The sequence below is a fragment of the Aethalodelphis obliquidens genome, unplaced genomic scaffold (assembly GCF_003676395.1).
Source record: "Aethalodelphis obliquidens isolate GAN/ISIS:26980383/991018 unplaced genomic scaffold, ASM367639v1 scaffold9, whole genome shotgun sequence".
Classification (NCBI taxonomy): Eukaryota; Metazoa; Chordata; class Mammalia; order Artiodactyla; family Delphinidae; genus Aethalodelphis; species Aethalodelphis obliquidens.
Window position 1 is genome coordinate 18,126,675 of NW_020837953.1, and position 16,852 is coordinate 18,143,526.

Below are 16,852 nucleotides of genomic sequence, written 5' to 3' on the forward strand. Positions count from 1 at the left end.
AAAAAAAAAAAAAAAGAAAAGCAAAAGAAGTCAGACCCGAGGTAAAGGTGCTCTGGTGCCCTAGTTGAGGAAGGGGCGGAACTAAGCCAATAATCTGGTTCACCATCTGGAGATGGAAAGTCCAGAGGCAGTGCCGGGGGCATGGCTTTCAGTGGGCCTCAGTTCTTTGTGAGGTGCCGCTTTAGGGCTGCATACAATTTTATTTCTATTCAATTTGGATTTTAGAATATGAAGTGCCCTTTGAATATCTAGAGTTTAGTATTTTAGAGCTTAGGAAAAGAACACATACTGAGATCCTGGAGACCAGACGATGGCCTCAGGATGCCAATGTGTCTAATCTCTAAACAAAGCAAAAGGCAGAAGCTTTGATTGTGGAAATATGGAATTTTAAGTTACAAAATCCTACACACAAATTGGGCAATGTGATTGGCTGCTATCAGCTCCGCGCTACAGAGCCAGAGTCTGTAAATTTAAGAAATGCGTTAGTAAGCCCCACCTCACCACTGGAGTAATTACATTCAGGCAGGACCAAGGTGGAGGCTAGACCAACTCTGAAAGGTTTCACTCATTTCCAAGGGACTAACCTGAGTGCACAAGTTCACCCAGCTGGTAACAGGGATGGAACTCAAGCCCAGCCCAAATTTATCTTGGAAAAAATTCTGTTCTGTATGACATAAACAACTCGTCCCCAAGAGATTCAGAACCCTGAATAAAGAGGAAGAAGTATATAGGCCGCTGGCCCTACTGTGGGTTGCTGTGGTTCAAGGCAACATGTATCTAGCACATACACAACATAGGGACAAGGAAACATTTAGTAAGGGTAAGGCGAGGCTTGGCCCAACATGCTGGCAGAAACCCCACAGAGGCCAGCGGGAGTGCGTAAGGCTGTTTAGTGTCTTCGGTGCTGCTGCTTAAGATGTGCTGCCTTGTGCCACAGAGCATCTGGAAAGAAGATGTAGGAGAGTGACCACATCAGGCAGTAAAAAGCAGTTAGTGACAATGGAGACAAAAACACCATGATGACACCTGGAAGAGAAAAGGCAAACACTCAATTTTTATGAAGCTGTCTTATGTGTATTTTCTACCCTGTACTTCCCATTCCCATCTTTCCAGCCTTCAGTTTTTTGGGGTTTTTTTGCTGTACGCAGCCCTCTCACTGTTGTGGCCTCTCCCGTTGCGGAGCACAGGCTCCGGACACGCAGGCTCAGCCGCCACGGCTCCCGGGCCCAGCCGCTCCGCGGCATGTGGGATCTTCCCGGACCAGGGCACGAACTCGTGTCCCCTGCATCGGCAGGCAGACTCTCAACCACTGCGCCACCAGGGAAGCCTTGGCCTTCAGTTTTTACTCACAGCGCCTAAGACACTAAAACCAATGACACGTGATCCCTGCCTTTGCAGAGTTTGTCCCTGTGTAACTAGACAATTACAATCTAAGGCAATCTCAGGCTCCATTTTGTCAAATTCAGATCAGAAGTCAGTCTTAGCCAAGAATAAATCTGAGTTGCCCAGATCTCTTGTTAGAAAAAAAAAACAAAGAAAAAAAAAATATTCCTAATTGTTTCAAGTTTAACATGAGATAAGGGTCAATAAAATATTTTATGCATGCAGAAAAGAATTAACATAGCAGGCCTGAGACTGCTATCCTTAGAAAAGCCTGCTTGCAAGGTGGGCCTGGAAACTTGAATAGTGAACAGTTCCCTACACTGACACTTATAATATTCTGACTGCCTAGGACAGTTGGTTATTACCCCCCAGAATACAGATTTGTTGGTTGTCCTGCCTCCTCTGGAATGGAAATGCATGAGTGATCCTGTAATGGATACCGCTGTGATGTAGTAGAATGAACATGGGATTTGAAGTCCCAAGACATGGATTTAGAAAAGTCCATACTTTGCCACTTATCAGCAGTGTGACCTTGGGCAAGTCACCTAACTTTTAAAAGCCTGTTTATTACCTTAAGAGAGGAATAATAATGCCTCTCACCCTCTGTCATAATGAGATCGACTGGGTAATGTGTGAAGGAACTTTATGGAAGTACTACAAACGTGAGATATTATTCTTCCCCTTTAACTTTGTTGCAGAAGTCTGGAGAACAAGTAACAATGTGAGATTTAATAGCAGAAGCTAGCCCCACACAGGGCCAGTTTAGATGACAGGTGAGTTTAGCTTTGCATGCTTCAAAGTTGACCAAACCAACTTTGTCCCTGTGTTACTGTATCAAACTCAATTACAAATGTCAACCGAAATCCCTACCAACCTGACTGTGGTAATACTTTGATGGAAATGCAATTCATATGAATTAACTATGTCACTTTGACATTTATGCCAAATCTCTTCATCTCCACTGCAACCATCACCTCTCATCTGACAAAAAGCTGGTTTTCCTACTTCTATTCTTAGTCTCCTACAATCTATTCTCTTCATTACAGTCCAAGTGATCGTTTAAAACTGTGGCTCAGAAATCCCTTCAAAGGCTTGTCATTTGCCTACAGGATCCAATCCCCAATCCTGCCCAGTCTGCTCACTTCGCTGGCCTCAGTCTGTCACAAGCCCTCTCTCAGCAAGTCCAGCCACACTGGTGCACTAATGCATCCGGCTGTTCTTGCCTCAGAGCATCAAAAATTGTTTCCTTTTCTGAACCATCCTTCCCACCACTTGGCCAATCATCTTGCAGTTTTCATGTATTTTAAATTTTTTTCCAGTTTTATTGAGATATCATTGACATATAGCATTGTTATTAGTCCAAAGTGTAACAACAACGGTTTGATACTTGTATATATTGCAACATGATAACCATAATAAATTTACTTAATATCCGTCACCTCACATAGTTATACATTATTTCCCTGTGATGAGAACTTTTAAGAGCTACTCTCTTAGCAACTTTCAAAAAGCCAATGCAGTATTGTTAACTGTAGCCACCATGCTGTACATTACATGCCCAGAACTTGTCTTGTAACTGGAGTTTTTACCTTTTGACCACTTTAACCCAGATTTCGTTTAAATGTCACTTCCTTAAGGATCCTTTCCCATCCTTAAGGCATTCCAGTCTAAATTAGGTCACCCTCTGATGCCCTCTGAGAGCACCCTATAGTTTCACAGCACATCAAAACTATATATTTTTAGTTATTTCAGCCATGATTTGTTTGGTGTCTGTCTCCCCTATCGGACTGTAAATCCTGAGGCAGGAAGTATTTGCCTGGTTTACCGATTTGATTGCTAGCACCTCACATATGGTCAGTGTTCCCTAAATTTCTGTTGAACTTAGTGACATCCAACAAATATTTATTGAGCATCTACTATGTGATTGGCACAATCCTAGGTACTAGGAATTATAGCACAAATAAAAAAGAATCTTCTATGGGGGGGTGGGCAGGTTTAGTGTGTATAGACAACAAACAAGTAAATACACATCAGGTGATGATAAATTCTATGGAGAAAAGTAAAGCAGGGTGAAACAGAGGGGGAATGTGGGGACGAGGTACAGGGTAGCAGTGAGCAGCAGTGACAATAAATGATCACTAGTGACATTTAAGAGCAGTATTTTCACTCACCTCCCAGATAGACCATTTTTTTCCAGTTCTCAGACTCCAGGATTTCGTCATGTGGGTAGTAGCTCTCGTCCATCATGAATAGAATCATGAATGTGGCCATGCAAGAGAGAATGAATGTGTTGCCTTTGGTCAGGAGGGAGGTGGAGGCCAAAACACAGGAAGCATAGGGGCAGGGTAGACCCTTGTATGTGAAGGGAACGCCTGCAGGGAAAGAAAAGATGGGGTTTGCTTCACTGCTCTAAAGCACCCACCAGAGGAAGCCCTTCTCTCTTTGGGTCTTCCCTGCCCCACATTCCAAATCCCCTAATCCCAGGGCAGTGGCCAGCCAGGAAGCACTTAGTTATTTAGAGATGATGTGTGGGTTTTGCACTAGATCCTCAAGGTAGAGCAGGCAGCTAGGACCAGGCCTATGCCTTGGCCCCTAGGAAGCCTCTGTAGAGGGGTCCTTTGAGATCTTCCTGTCTGCATCTGCAATCCCTTGCGTTGTGAACTTAGGCAAGGTAATTACCCTCACCAGAGTTCAGTTTCTCCATCTGTTATGGGAAACTGGAGTATGACCTCTAGTTCTAGAGTCTGTGAATTCATATGCTCCATCCAAAGGTCACACTACAAGAAAAAGGCACAGCTGGTTCAAGAACCAAGGGTTCCCGCCCCCTAGAACAGGTCTCTGCCAATGCAGCCTTCAGTCTCCAGTGGGCCCAGAGCAGGGGAGAAGGAAGGAAGGGGGTCTCCGTAAAATGAAGGAAAGGAGTCAATTACTGCACCTCACGCTTCCGGCATCCAACAGCTTCTCCCCTCCATGGTTCCCTACCCTCAGCCATAAGGCTGGCTTCCACTCACCAGCTGAATAGAAACAGAGGCGGACTGAAATAGCCAACACATAGATGATGGCCAGGAAGCCATTCAGAGGCCCATCCATGCCTAGAAGCAGGGCTGAGGCCAGGCCAAAGGTGGTGAAGACAGCAAAGTCATTCAGCTTGGCTCCTGTTCCAGAAGGCCAAGGTTAGAAGAACTTACACTCATATGTCTTATACTTTAGTCCCTTCTAGTGGGGGAGCTGGAGTGAGGACAAGCGGGATCCTGTTTGTCAGGTCCCTGAGGGGCCAGAGGGCAACAGCTGCTCCCCAGGGGGGCCTGTTGATCAAAGACTAGGATCTCCTTCTGGCTCTGCCTCAAACTGACCACATGGCCTTAGACAAGTCTTTCCCTGTCGAGGTCTTAGTTTTCCCGTCCTTTAGCACGCAAGGGTTGGACCACAATTGGGAACGTATCGATAAGCTGTGGAACCCTTTTTTTTCAAGCAAAATCTTGCATGGAAATATTTTGTCATATTTTAAACCAGCAGCTCTGCTTGGGGTAATTTTTCATTTCCCCACTCCCCCGTGACCACAACCACCACTCCCACTCCCAGATCCGCCCTGAAGAGAGAGACGGGGCAGATAAGCCCACTGAAGGCCAGGACAAAGACAGCCAGCGATCAATAAGCGAACCAGCAGAGGAGCTAGATCTAGACTGTGGGGCTCACAAACTCCTGTTCAAGGGCTGCTTCTGCTACACTCAGAGGGATGTGAACAGGAGTGGTGACTCAAGGAAGCCTGCTGTATTTCAGAGGATGGAGAAGCTGACCTGAATGGGTGCTCCTGGGGTCAGGGATTATGAGTCTGAGGCCTGGACTCACCTGATGTGGAGCAGATGTTGAGGTGTCTCGTCATTGCCCCGATAGCCATGTCTAATAGAAAGCTGACCAGAAGCATCCAGGAGGCACAGGGGGACTTCCTAAAATGCAGGCCAGCAGGCCCCAAAGGGCGGCTCTTTCATAGTCTCCACTGGACTCCACCCCCCTCCCGCTATATGCTTCCTACGCTAGCACACATACACACACCCCTACGTGTTCCCCACACTCACATCCTTTCTGATATGTGCTGCTTTACACACACACACACACCCTCACACATATCTACATCCCTTCCATACTCATTCTCAACCCACAGTCTTAAAGGGGTGCTCTCAACCCCCTCGCTAATCACCAAGGTCCCTTTCAGTTCTAAATTCCAGGCACATTCAGTGGCCAGGGGGGTCCTAGGCCTTAGTCCAGCCTCTACAACCATCTCAGATAAACCACTCCTCCTTCCTAGGTCTCTGTTCCTCCATCTATAAAATGAAGTGTTTGTACCAAATTATTTATTTAATAAGCATAGGCCTATTTAGATTATCTGTTTCTCCTAGGGTGAGTTTTGGTAGCTTGTATCTTCTAAGGAGTTGGTCTGTTTCATCTAGGCTATGAAGTTTGTGGACATAGAGCTGTTCACAATATTCCTTTCCTATGCTTTTAATGTCCGTGTAATGATTCCTCCACTTTCATTTCCGACACTGGTAATTTGTGTCTTGTCTTTTTTTTTTGGTTAGCCTGGCTAGAGGTTTATTGATTTTTTTCTTTCTTTCTTTTTTTTTTTTTTTTTTTTTTTTTTGTGGTATGTGGGCCTCTCACTGTTGTGGCCTCTCCCGTTGTGGAGCACAGGCTCCGGACGCGCAGGCTCAGCGGCCATGGCTCACGGGCCCAGCTGCTCCGCGGCATGTGGGATCTTCCCGGACTGGGGCACGAACCCGTGTCCCCTGCATCGGCAGGTGGACTCTCAACCACTGCGCCACCAGGGAAGCCCCGAGGTTTATTGATTTTATTGATCTTTTCAAAGAACCAGGTTTTGGTTTCATTGATTTTTTTTAATGGATTTCTTGTTTTCGATTTCATTGATTTCTGCTCTAATTTTTATTATTTCTTTCCTTCTGCTTACTGCGGATTTAATTTGCTCTTCTGTTTCTAGTTTCCTAAGGTGGAAGCTTACATAATTGATTTTAGATCTTCCTTCTTTTCCATTTTTTCTAAGACTTTATTTTTTTAGGGAAGTTTTAGGTTTACAACAAAATTGAGAGGAATACAGAGATTCCCATATACCCCTTAGCCCCACATATGCATAGCCTCTCCCATTATCAACATCACTCACCAGAATGGTGCATTCTGGCCTTGGTACATACCAAGGATGAACCTACACTGACACACTGTAGTCATTCAAAGTCCATAGTTTACCTTAGGGCTCACTCTTGGTGTTATACGTTCTATGGTTTTGGATAAAAGTATAATGATATATATATATATCCATCATTATAATATCATATAGAGCATTTTCATTGCCCTAACAATCCTCTGTGCTCTACCTATTTATGTCTTCCTAAACCCCTCTGGAAACTACTGATCTTTTTATTGTCTCCATATTTTTGGACACATATTGTCTTTTCCAGAATGTCATATAGTTGGAGTCATATAATATGTAGCCTTTTGGGATTGGCTTCTTTCACTTAATAATATGCATTTAATGTTCCTCCATGTCTTCTTAGGGCTTGATAGCTCATTTCTTTTTAACACTGAATGATATTCCATTGTCTGGATGTACCACAATTTATCCATTCATCTACTGAAGGACATCTTTGTTGCTTCCAAGATTTGGCTATTATGAATAAAACATCATAAACATCCAAGTACAGGTTTTGAACGTAGTTTTCAATTCATTTGGGTAAATACCAAGGAGTGTGATTGCTGGATTATATGGTAAGAGTATGTTTAGTTTTGTAGGAAACCACCAAACTGTCTTCCAAAGTAGCTGTACCATTTTGCATTCCCACCAGCAATGAATGAGGGTTCTTGTTGCTCCACATCCTCAGCAACATTTGTTGCTATCAGTGTTCTGGATTCTGGTCCTTCTAATAGGTGTATGGTGGTATCTCATTGCCATTTAATTTGCATTTCCCTGATGATATATGATGTGGAGTAGCTCTTCATATGTTTAAATGCCATCTGGATATCTTCTTTGGTGAGATGTCTGTTAAGGTCTTTGGCCCTTTTTTAATTGGGTTGTTTTCTTATTGATGAGCGTAAAGCTTTGTATATTTTGGACTGTAGTTCTTTATTGGATGTATTTTTGCAAATATTTTCTCCCAGTGTGTGGCTTGTCTTCTAGTTCTCTTGATGTGGTCTTTTACAGAGCAGATTTCTTTTCTAATATATGCATTCGATGCTATAAATTTCCCTCTAAGTACTGCATTTACTGCATCTCACAAATTATGATAAGTTGTATTTTCACGTTCTTTTAGTTCAAAATATTTTTTTTAAAATTTCTCTTGAGACTCCTTTTTTATCTATGTATTATTTAGAAGTGAGTTGTTTAACCTCCATTTATTTCGGAATTTTCTAGTTATTTTTCTGTTATTAATTTCTAGTTTAACTCCATATGGCCTCAGAGCATACTTTGTATGATTTCTATTTTCTTTAATTTGTTAAGGTATGTCTTACAGACCAGAATGTGGTCTATCTTGGTGATCGTGAGAAGAATGTGTATTCTGCTACTGTTGGATGAAGTATGCTATAAATATCAATTAGATCCAGTGGATTGATGGTGCTGTTCAATTCAACTATATCCTTACTGATTTTCTGCCTGCTGGATCTATCAATTACTGATAAAGGGGTATAGAAATATCCAACTATGATAATACAGTCATCAGTTTCTGCTTGTAGTTATATCAGTTTTTGTCTCATGTATTTTGATGCTCTGAATGACTTCTAAGATACCTTTCAGACCCTACATTCAAGGATTCTATGTTTCTTTCCAGCACATGCTCCCAGACTCCTGAAATCAGCTACCACAATCTCAGACCAAACTGCCCTAGGAGGCCATACGCAAGTTGACACCCTGACTGCAATGCTTGGGTGGCCCAGCAGAAGCAAACAGAGAGCCTGACCCCAGACCTCAGCTGTCCCCAAACAACCTTAGTATTTCCTTTGTTTAGACCCATACCTATGTGTCTAAAGGGAATTGGGCCCACTATTATGGCATAAAAACTACACTCCTAGAAGATTAGGTTGAACTAAGAAGACAGCGATTTTCTGCTGCAGGTATGCCCCACTTTATGAGACCCCAAAAACCCAGACTTAGAGAATCATATAATTTTCAAACTGGAAGGGAACTTAAACATAATCAGGTAAAATCCTCTTATTTTATGGTTGAGAAACAGATCCAGAGAAGTCACTTGGTCATGGTTATAAAGAATCAAACAGATTAGGAGTATGTTATTTGCATTATAAAGGACTTATCTTTAAAGAGCTGATTTCCCAAAGCCATTGAAATATGATTCAATTTATAGAAACATAATTTGCCTACAGCTTTTTTGGGGGGGCCATATACATGTCTCAGAGTTTCCAGAACAGTGCTAATTTCAAATATTCTGCCGGATCATATGCTCTAATTTAACAATCAAAAAAATTTAATGGTCGCCTGCCTACCCAAGGATTGTGCAAAGGCTACCAGAACAGAAATCTCAAAATCTCTTGATTTTCTCATAAAACCATTCTAGATTGACATAGCTGGAAGGAACTATAGAGATCATAGTGTGAGCTGCTTGTTTTAAAGATGGAGAAACTGAGGCTCAGGATATGACCTAGCTAAGGTCACATATCAGGCTGGTGGTAGAACTGAGGCCAGGATCTTGACCCCTTGACTCCCAACCTACTGCACTCTCTCCTGCCCCCAGTTGATCTGTACGCCTCAGAGCTTGGCTCTCTAGACTCCTCACTCCTTCCCTCATGCCATTGGCTCCAGCTCTTGGCTAAGAGCTTGCTGGGCCCCAGACCTACTTGCAGAAACTGCAGAAGATGGATAAGAGCCCCAGGATCATGTTGGCCACGGACAAGGCACTGGCAACATCCTTCCAGGAAAATTCATTCATCTGGGCGTGGCTCTGCTCTTTGGTCAGGAAGAAACTGGTGTGCTGACCTGGGGCCCAGGGGAGAGGGACAAGGGGTTGTCAAGGTCAAAGAGTCCCAAAAGAGGTTCCCAGGGACCCAGTAGCTCCTGTTCCCCTAGACCTCATCCCAGAGCTGCGCCCTCCCAACATGGTTTCATATTGGTAGATGGAGGAGACCCAGGAGGTAAGACAAAGGTGCTGAAGATGAGCGCCTGGGGAAGTTCAATAGCAAAGTGAGTGAACCATCACGATCATAGCTTCCACCCCTCTATGACTACACCCCTTGCCCTACAGCACAGACCTCCCTCTAGCCCATATGCTGACCTTCCTGGCACTCCCATGGCCCAGGGTCCAAGGGGTATGCGCCCTTCCCCCATCTGAGAGATGAGCCCTTGTCATAGAGACCTTTATCATAAATGAGCCCTCCTTTTTTTTTTTTAATTATAAAGCTACTTTTAATACTTTGGAGTGAGCCCCACAGGAACAAAAACACTGGGAAGGGGTAACCCCCTCACCCCCAGGAGTGGCCCAGGGGGAGAGAGGCCACCTGAAGGGAAGGAAGCACAAAGGGCCCGCTGCAGACTCAGGCTCCTTTGTCCTGGAGGCCACGCTCACTCCCTCAGAAAGACAGGGCTGTGGCTGAGGTGTCCCAAGTGTTAACAGGGGAAGAGATGAGCAACAGAAAATGAATATGGACAGCGCTAAATAATTCACATGGCACTCCCACCACGTTCTCTCTTCTGATCCTGACAACCTTAGGAGATGGTGCTATAATTCTCCCCGTTTCATGAATGAGGGAACTGAGGTCCTGAGAAATGGAGGTATTTGCTCAAAGTCACACATTAGGTGAGGAGAATCAATCCCTCCTGTTTTATTTATTTATTTATTTATTTTCGGTACGTGGGCCTCTCACTGTTGTGGCCTCTCCTGTTGTGGAGCACAAGCTCCGGACGCACAGGCTCAGCGGCCATGACTCACGGGCCCAGCTGCTCCGCGGCATGTGGGATCTTCCTGGACCGGGGCACGAACCCGCGTCCCCTGCATCGGCAGGAGGGCTGTCAACCACTGCGCCACCAGGGAAGCCCAATCCCTCCTGTTTGATTCTAAATCTGGTGCTTCTTAAAGGGGGCATAATCTCAGCAGCAGGAGGTTTGTGCGGGCAATGAGGGAGCTCGGATGGCCAGTCTGGCTGGGCAGCTACGGCCTCCCCGTGCAGGAGTAGGCCCTGCCCAGGCCTCCTCCCTTCCCTCAGCCTCTCTCAGCAGCAGGGAATCAGCTGGCCCTGGCCATTTTCACAGTCTCTCTGTGTCTGTTTTCGCTCTAAGACCAAACATGGGCACTCCTTACACATACACTGTCTGTGAAACTTTCTTTTGGAGAAAGAGCCCCAGCGTTCTCTGAAACAGGGAGGCCCCACTGGTTGTAAACACACTACCCACAAATAGCAATCCTGCACATGAGTAAAATGTACAGGTTCCAAGATGTTTTCTCATTTAATCCCCACTCATTTTCGAGGTGAGGAAGCTGAGACTCTGCCTCCATACAGCCCCTCTGTACAGCCCCAGGCCCTTCTGGTCTGGGCAAGAGCTAAGACAAATCATGGTCCTTTCCCATAAATACTGCCACCAGTATGTCAGAGGCTGAGAGGGGGCCGGACTTGGAATTTGGGGCTGGGAGTTTATCAGGCAGCACGGTGGAGCTAACTGCTCCCATAGGCCAGCTTCATCCACCAAGGGTATCAGTAGCTACAATGCCAAAGCCACTGGGACTCCTGAGACCTTGTCATGCCGGGTCCCCTCAAAACCTAAGACAGGGAAGCAATGCTAGTCCGAGAAATCTGGGATGGGAGGGGGGCAAAGGATTGGATGCCTGCTCCCTCCCTATCAACCCTTCCCTCCTGGTCTGTCTTGAGTCTCAGGGCTGACCCGAGCAAGACCAAGCACCTCTGTTCCAGCCTAGTCTGCACCTGGAAGAGCAGCATCCCAGCATCTCAGAGGCAGTCAGCAGATACCTGGGGTGTGTCCACCAAGTACGAGACACACCTCATCTATACTACTACATGGTTTGGTTTTTTTTCTTTTGTGGTACGTGGGCCTCTCACTGTTGTGGCCTCTCCCGTTGCGGAGCACAGGCTCCGGACGCGCAGGCTCAGCGGCCATGGCTCACGCGCCCAGCCGCTCCGCGGCATGTGGGATCTTCCCGGACCGGGGCACGAACCCGCATCCCCTGCATCCGCAGGCGGACTCTCAACCACTGAGCCACCAGTGAAGTCCCTGGTTTTTTTTTAATTAATGTGCAATTAATTGTCTACTATAGTATCTCTTTCATTCACAAAGCACTTTCACCTCTGTGGTTTCCAATGGCCCTGTGAGGTCTGCCAGGTAAGGCAAAGAAGACTCAGAGAGGGGAAGAACCTTGTTCAAGGTCACACTGGAAGTGGCAGAACAAGACTTCCAACTTCACCGTAAGTGTTCTTTCCTGTGTACTCTGCTGTCTACCAACCAACAGGACTGATCGTAGTATTCGTTGTAAGCTCAGACTGAGCAAGGTGCTGGGGAAAGCCCTTGGTCCCTGCCTGGACCATGGAATTTACAGTCTGTTCAGGAAAACAAGACTCATGCATGCCTGTGGAGACTTACAGACAGTTCATGGTGGTAACTCATCTTAACAATGGGGAAACTGAGGTTTCAGAACAGTTAAGCAACTTGTTCCAGCAAATGGTGGAGCTGGGATTGGAACTGGGCCTCCTCTTTCCCAATTAAAAGCCGTTTGCAGCACAGGCCCCAGGTATGGAAGGATGTGGAGCTGAGAGTAAGAGCTGTTGAAATTTAGAGAAAAAAGGAAAAATCCATTCATTCAGCACTTGGTCTTGGGACAGAGAAGATTAAGACCTGGTCTCATCTCTCAAAAAGCTCAGTCTGGCAGAGGCATTCAACCCTGCACAAAAGAGGAGGTGACAAGGCTGCTGAGGGAGCACAGAAGAGGGGCCCTGCCTGTCAGGGGGCTCAGAGGAGGCGTCTCAGAGGAGGGGGTCAGAGCTGAGGCCTTGCCCAGCAGTGGCCTGCAAGACTAGCTCACGTCACTCCCCGGCTCCTCGGAAGCCATCAGTGGCTCCCCAACACCCTCAGGATGGAGTCCAGCTCCTTCATGTGGTATGCAAGCCCTTCGTGACGAAGCCTGCTCGACTCTCAGCCTCCTCTCTCCATTGCCCCATGACCCCTTCTCTGCCCCGCTCTGGTCTTGGGTTGGGTGGTGGGCCTCTTTGGGAAGCCTGACACCCCCTCAAGTCTTGAGCTGCTCCTCCTCTGCACTGCCACATCTGCTTGTGCTCGCCGCGTGACACTTGGCACTCTGTATTGGCACTGCCTATGTGGTCTTCCTTCTGTACTACAGGGGAAGGAACTTGAGTGCCGACCGAGGTCCCCTGTGCCCGGCATGAGGCCTGACAACAGAAGTTGTTCAATGATTGTTAAATTAATAGAGCACTCTGGTGCTTGCCCGAGATCCTCTCCCCGCACGGAATCACTCCAAGCCTGTCGAGTCTGTCCTGTGAGAAGCCTTCTCAAGTGAGCAATCCAGCCCCTCAGCACACCCAGCATCTCTCCAACGTTTATGATCTTTATCTGCCGATGCCTGCTGTGCGCCAGGCCTGTGTGTTCTGGGCACCCTCAGGAGGCTGGGAGTCTGGTAGGGGAGGCAGATGTGTGTAGGGACGGTGACGGCAGTGTGGCAACTCTGGTTGGACAAGGGGATGTCCGGTTGCTGAGGGTGTCCAGGGAAGACTAAGTCTGGGGTGGGGGCAGGGGAAGGCTTGGCCAATGTGATATTTACGGAGGGTCTCCGGGCATAAACAAAGGGGGGGTGCTTCCTGGCAAAGGAAATTGCAAGGGCGCAAGCCCAATGAGGAGGCTGGGTCTCAGGGAGACAGGGCTGCCGGGAGGCAAAGCCGGCAGGGAGGCCACAGTTGTGATAGCTGCTGTGACCTTGCCTTGCCGCTGGGCGGGCAGTGATGTTTATTTGGTAAGGGGGTGTCTTGATCAGATGTGGGTTGGGGGTGGAGGGTGGTCTCGAGGGGAGAGGCTGAAGAAAAGGAAACCAGCCATGAGACTGGTGAGTGAGGAGAACGAGGTGAGCGAGCAGAAATGTCCGACGCTGGGGCTGCTAGCGGAAGAAGAGAGGAGAGTTGGGTGGGACCCGGCGATTTCTCAGGAGAGGCAAGGCGTGGCGAAGTCGGTGCCTTGCCTGGAAACCCGCGCAGCGTTGGAGCGAGAAGGCCGCAGGCGACGCTCCCCCGCGGGCGGTGAGCCACGCGCACAGCCCCTCGAGTTAGAAACGCCCCGCCCCCCCACTGGCCGCCCCCAATCCATCCCGCCACCCTAGAGGCCAGCAGCCCGACAGGGAGCCGGCCTCCTCCCGACGCCGGTCTGTCCGAGCTGGAGACACCGGCGCTCCCCTCCTCGCCCCTCCCCTGCCGGCTGTGCCGCGTCGGTCCTGGACAACAGCGATGGCGACGACGCCCAGGCGAAAAGATGGAAGAGACGGAGCCAGACGGAGCCGGGGCTGGGCGCCCGCGCTTCGGAACAGCTCCTACCCCCAAGGGCCGTGGTCGCCGACAGCACCCTGGGGGAGGGGCGTGCGACGCTGCGGCTGCTTACCTGGGGACCAGACATTCTTAGATGGGGTGGGGGCCCGCACTCCTTCCCCGCTTCCTGGGCGGTGGAGAGGGGCCAGCCCAGGCGAGGGAGAGCCGCGCCGTCCCAAGCCTCTCACCACCCACCCTCGGCTGTTAGCTCACAATCCCCGAGGGGCAGGGGAGGGGCCACGGGGCTTTAGTTGGCAGGAAGAGGGGCCTCAGTTTGCCGGGGAGCCCTAGGTCTTGCAGCGGCGCGGCAGGGGGAATGGAGGGATCTGAGAGGAGGAGACTAGTCTAACATGGGGAGCGTGGGCAGGCTTGGCAGGAGAAGAGACCAGAGTGCCCGGCGTGTGAGAGGGAGGTGGGCTGGAAGGGAGTTGCGGGGAGATAAGGCTGTAAAGGGATGCTGGGGTCCAGACTGTGAAGGGCCCCTAGAATGTAAGCCCCCTCCGTGTGGGCAGGGCTTTCGCTGTGCTCGGTGCACTGCTGTATCTTTGTGCCCATAAGAACGCTTAGGCATAAAGTACGTCCCCCAGCCCCCATACTTGTTGGATCAATGACAAGCTGAGTAGTTGATACTCAGTCCTGAAAATAGGAGATTTTAAGTAGGGAAGTGACATGGTCAGGTTGGTTTAGAAAGATTATCCTGGCAGCCAGCATGGAGGAAGGCTGTGTAACACTGCATGAGCTGAGGGGGGCTGGAGCAAAGACATACTGTTGGACAGCAGCAGAAAGGAATGAGAAGTAGTCGGACCAGGAGCCACTGTGAGATGGAATGTCAAGAGTGTGGGAGAGGAGTGAGAGGCAGGAGGCAAGAGCCTCTCTGAGGCATTTAGGTTCCGCAACTGGATGAATATGTGCCACAGAGAGAAACGTGTTAGTACTGGGTAGGATCCCAAGCACCAGTTCTAATACCTGCCCCACTTTCTCCGACCTACCCAGTTGCTAAGTTCCAGCAGCAATAGCTTCCAGGGCCCCACAGAATATGTGAAGAGAAGGGGTGGAGCTAGGAGGTCAAGTGACTCTGCTTCACCTTGCAGCCTGGAGGGGGAAGAGAAGTATAGCACCTAGCCTGTCCCGAGTGGCTACTAGCCACTGGGCACTGTGCTCAATGCTTTACAGACGTTATAGTCATCTTGCTGGATTTTCTCAAATGCCCCTGATGTTAGTATTAGCATTCCCATTCTCCAGAAGAGGAAATGGCATTACTCGATTTTACTGAAGGTTACACCGTTATTAATTAGTGGATCTGAGACCTGAACACAGTTGGACACTGAAGTCACACCTAAGGTGTTTGAGAAACTAAAAGGGAGACTCAGGATGGGGGCAACTTCAGCTGTGCTGGGAGTCCAAGCCCAAGAGTCAGGTCAGCTCCTTTCTATCATTTGTATTTCTCTTCATTTTTCCAGGCGACATGGACCGTTAAAGTGGCAAAATAAAAATGGTCACATAACGATCATAATACCGGCTTTAACGTTTAGCCAGATTTACATTCCAGCTCTAACACTTGGCAGATGTGTAAATTTGAACAAGTTACTTTGGTTTCCGCAACCAAATCTGTAAAATGGGATTGCCGTGAGAATTAAATGAGCTTATATGAAATGCTCAGCACAGCACAGCAGCTCAGTCATCATCATCACCATCATTCTAAGGACATGATCATACCTCTGTTAGCCTGGACATCCCCAAGGCTTCCTTCAGAAGAGGGAGAAGCAGCAGGGAGAGCTAGCTCCCCAACCACCAGAAGTTTCTAGCTTCCTCCCGTTCTGGAGAACAAGAACAGTAGGGTGACTGTCTACACTTGTCCTAACATGATAGCCACTAGCCACATGTGGCTCGAGTGCATGAAATGTGGCTAGTCCGAATTGAGGCAGCTGTACATTTACCAGAGTTTGAATACTGAGTTTTAAAAAAGTACATAAAATGACTAATTTTTAGTATTGTTTGTTAAAATGTTAATATTCTTATATACTGGGTTAAATTATTAAAGTTAATTTCACCTGTTTTTCCTTATTTTTTAATGTAGCTGCTAAAAAATTTTACATCACACACGTGGCTCACATTCTATTTCTCTTAGCTGCATTGACTTAGACGCCCTGCAGGATATAAGTACGGAGCTGCAGATGTCCATCCATCCATCCATTACTAGAGTATTTATTATGTGCCAGGCACTATTTTAGGTGCTAGGGATATAGCAATAAACAAGACAGACACTGTTTCTGCCCTCAGAGAACTTACACTCAAGTATGGGGCAAAGGCAACAAATGTCTAGTCACGACAAGCGCCATGGAAATCAAAACAGGGTCAGCAGTATTTTGATGTGAGAGGAGCTGGTACTTCTGATAGGGTAATGAGTGAAGTGATATTTGAGCAGGGACCTAAATGTTGAGAAGACACAAACCATGAAAAGACCTTGGGGGAAATGTTCCAGGCAGATGGAGCTACAAATGTAAAGACGCTGGAGCAGGAACAGGCTTGATGTGCTGATGAGCTGAGCACAGTCAGTGGGAAATGCAGTGAGTACTGAGAATGGTACATCACACAGAACCTTGGCAAGAGTTTGGACTTTATTCTAAGTGTAATGAGAAATTTGGGGGTCATTTTTTACAGAGGTATTATAACCTGACTCACATTTTTAAGAGAATGACTACAGTCTCTGTGGAAACAGAATGAAGGAGGGTGAGAATGGAGGCAGGGAGGCAAGTTAGGAGGCTACTGCATTCGTCCAGGCTAGAGATGTTGGTGGCCTGGACTAAGGCGGGGAGGGGTGGAGGTGATGAGCAGCAGTCAGATGTGGGATGTATTTCGAAGACAGAGCTGAGAAGACTTGCTGATTGGTGTGGGAAGAACAAACAGAATCAGGATGACTTGG

At 47.6% G+C, this 16,852-nt stretch overlaps 1 protein-coding gene across 1 annotated transcript in view; it reads right to left on the bottom strand.

The window, feature by feature from the left end:
• Positions 1-16,852, bottom strand: part of TMEM269 (transmembrane protein 269) — a 19,303-nt gene continuing 2,451 nt past the window's right edge. Inside the window, exons 2-8 of the mRNA XM_027110754.1 lie at positions 14,003-14,110; positions 12,681-12,789; positions 9,238-9,376; positions 5,233-5,330; positions 4,395-4,538; positions 3,555-3,755; positions 1-1,026 (exon numbers count right to left, since the gene is read on the bottom strand). Of these exons, the coding sequence (XP_026966555.1) occupies positions 890-1,026; positions 3,555-3,755; positions 4,395-4,538; positions 5,233-5,330; positions 9,238-9,376; positions 12,681-12,789; positions 14,003-14,110 (936 nt within the window). The 3' untranslated portion in view covers positions 1-889. The remainder of the gene's footprint in view (positions 1,027-3,554; positions 3,756-4,394; positions 4,539-5,232; positions 5,331-9,237; positions 9,377-12,680; positions 12,790-14,002; positions 14,111-16,852) is intronic.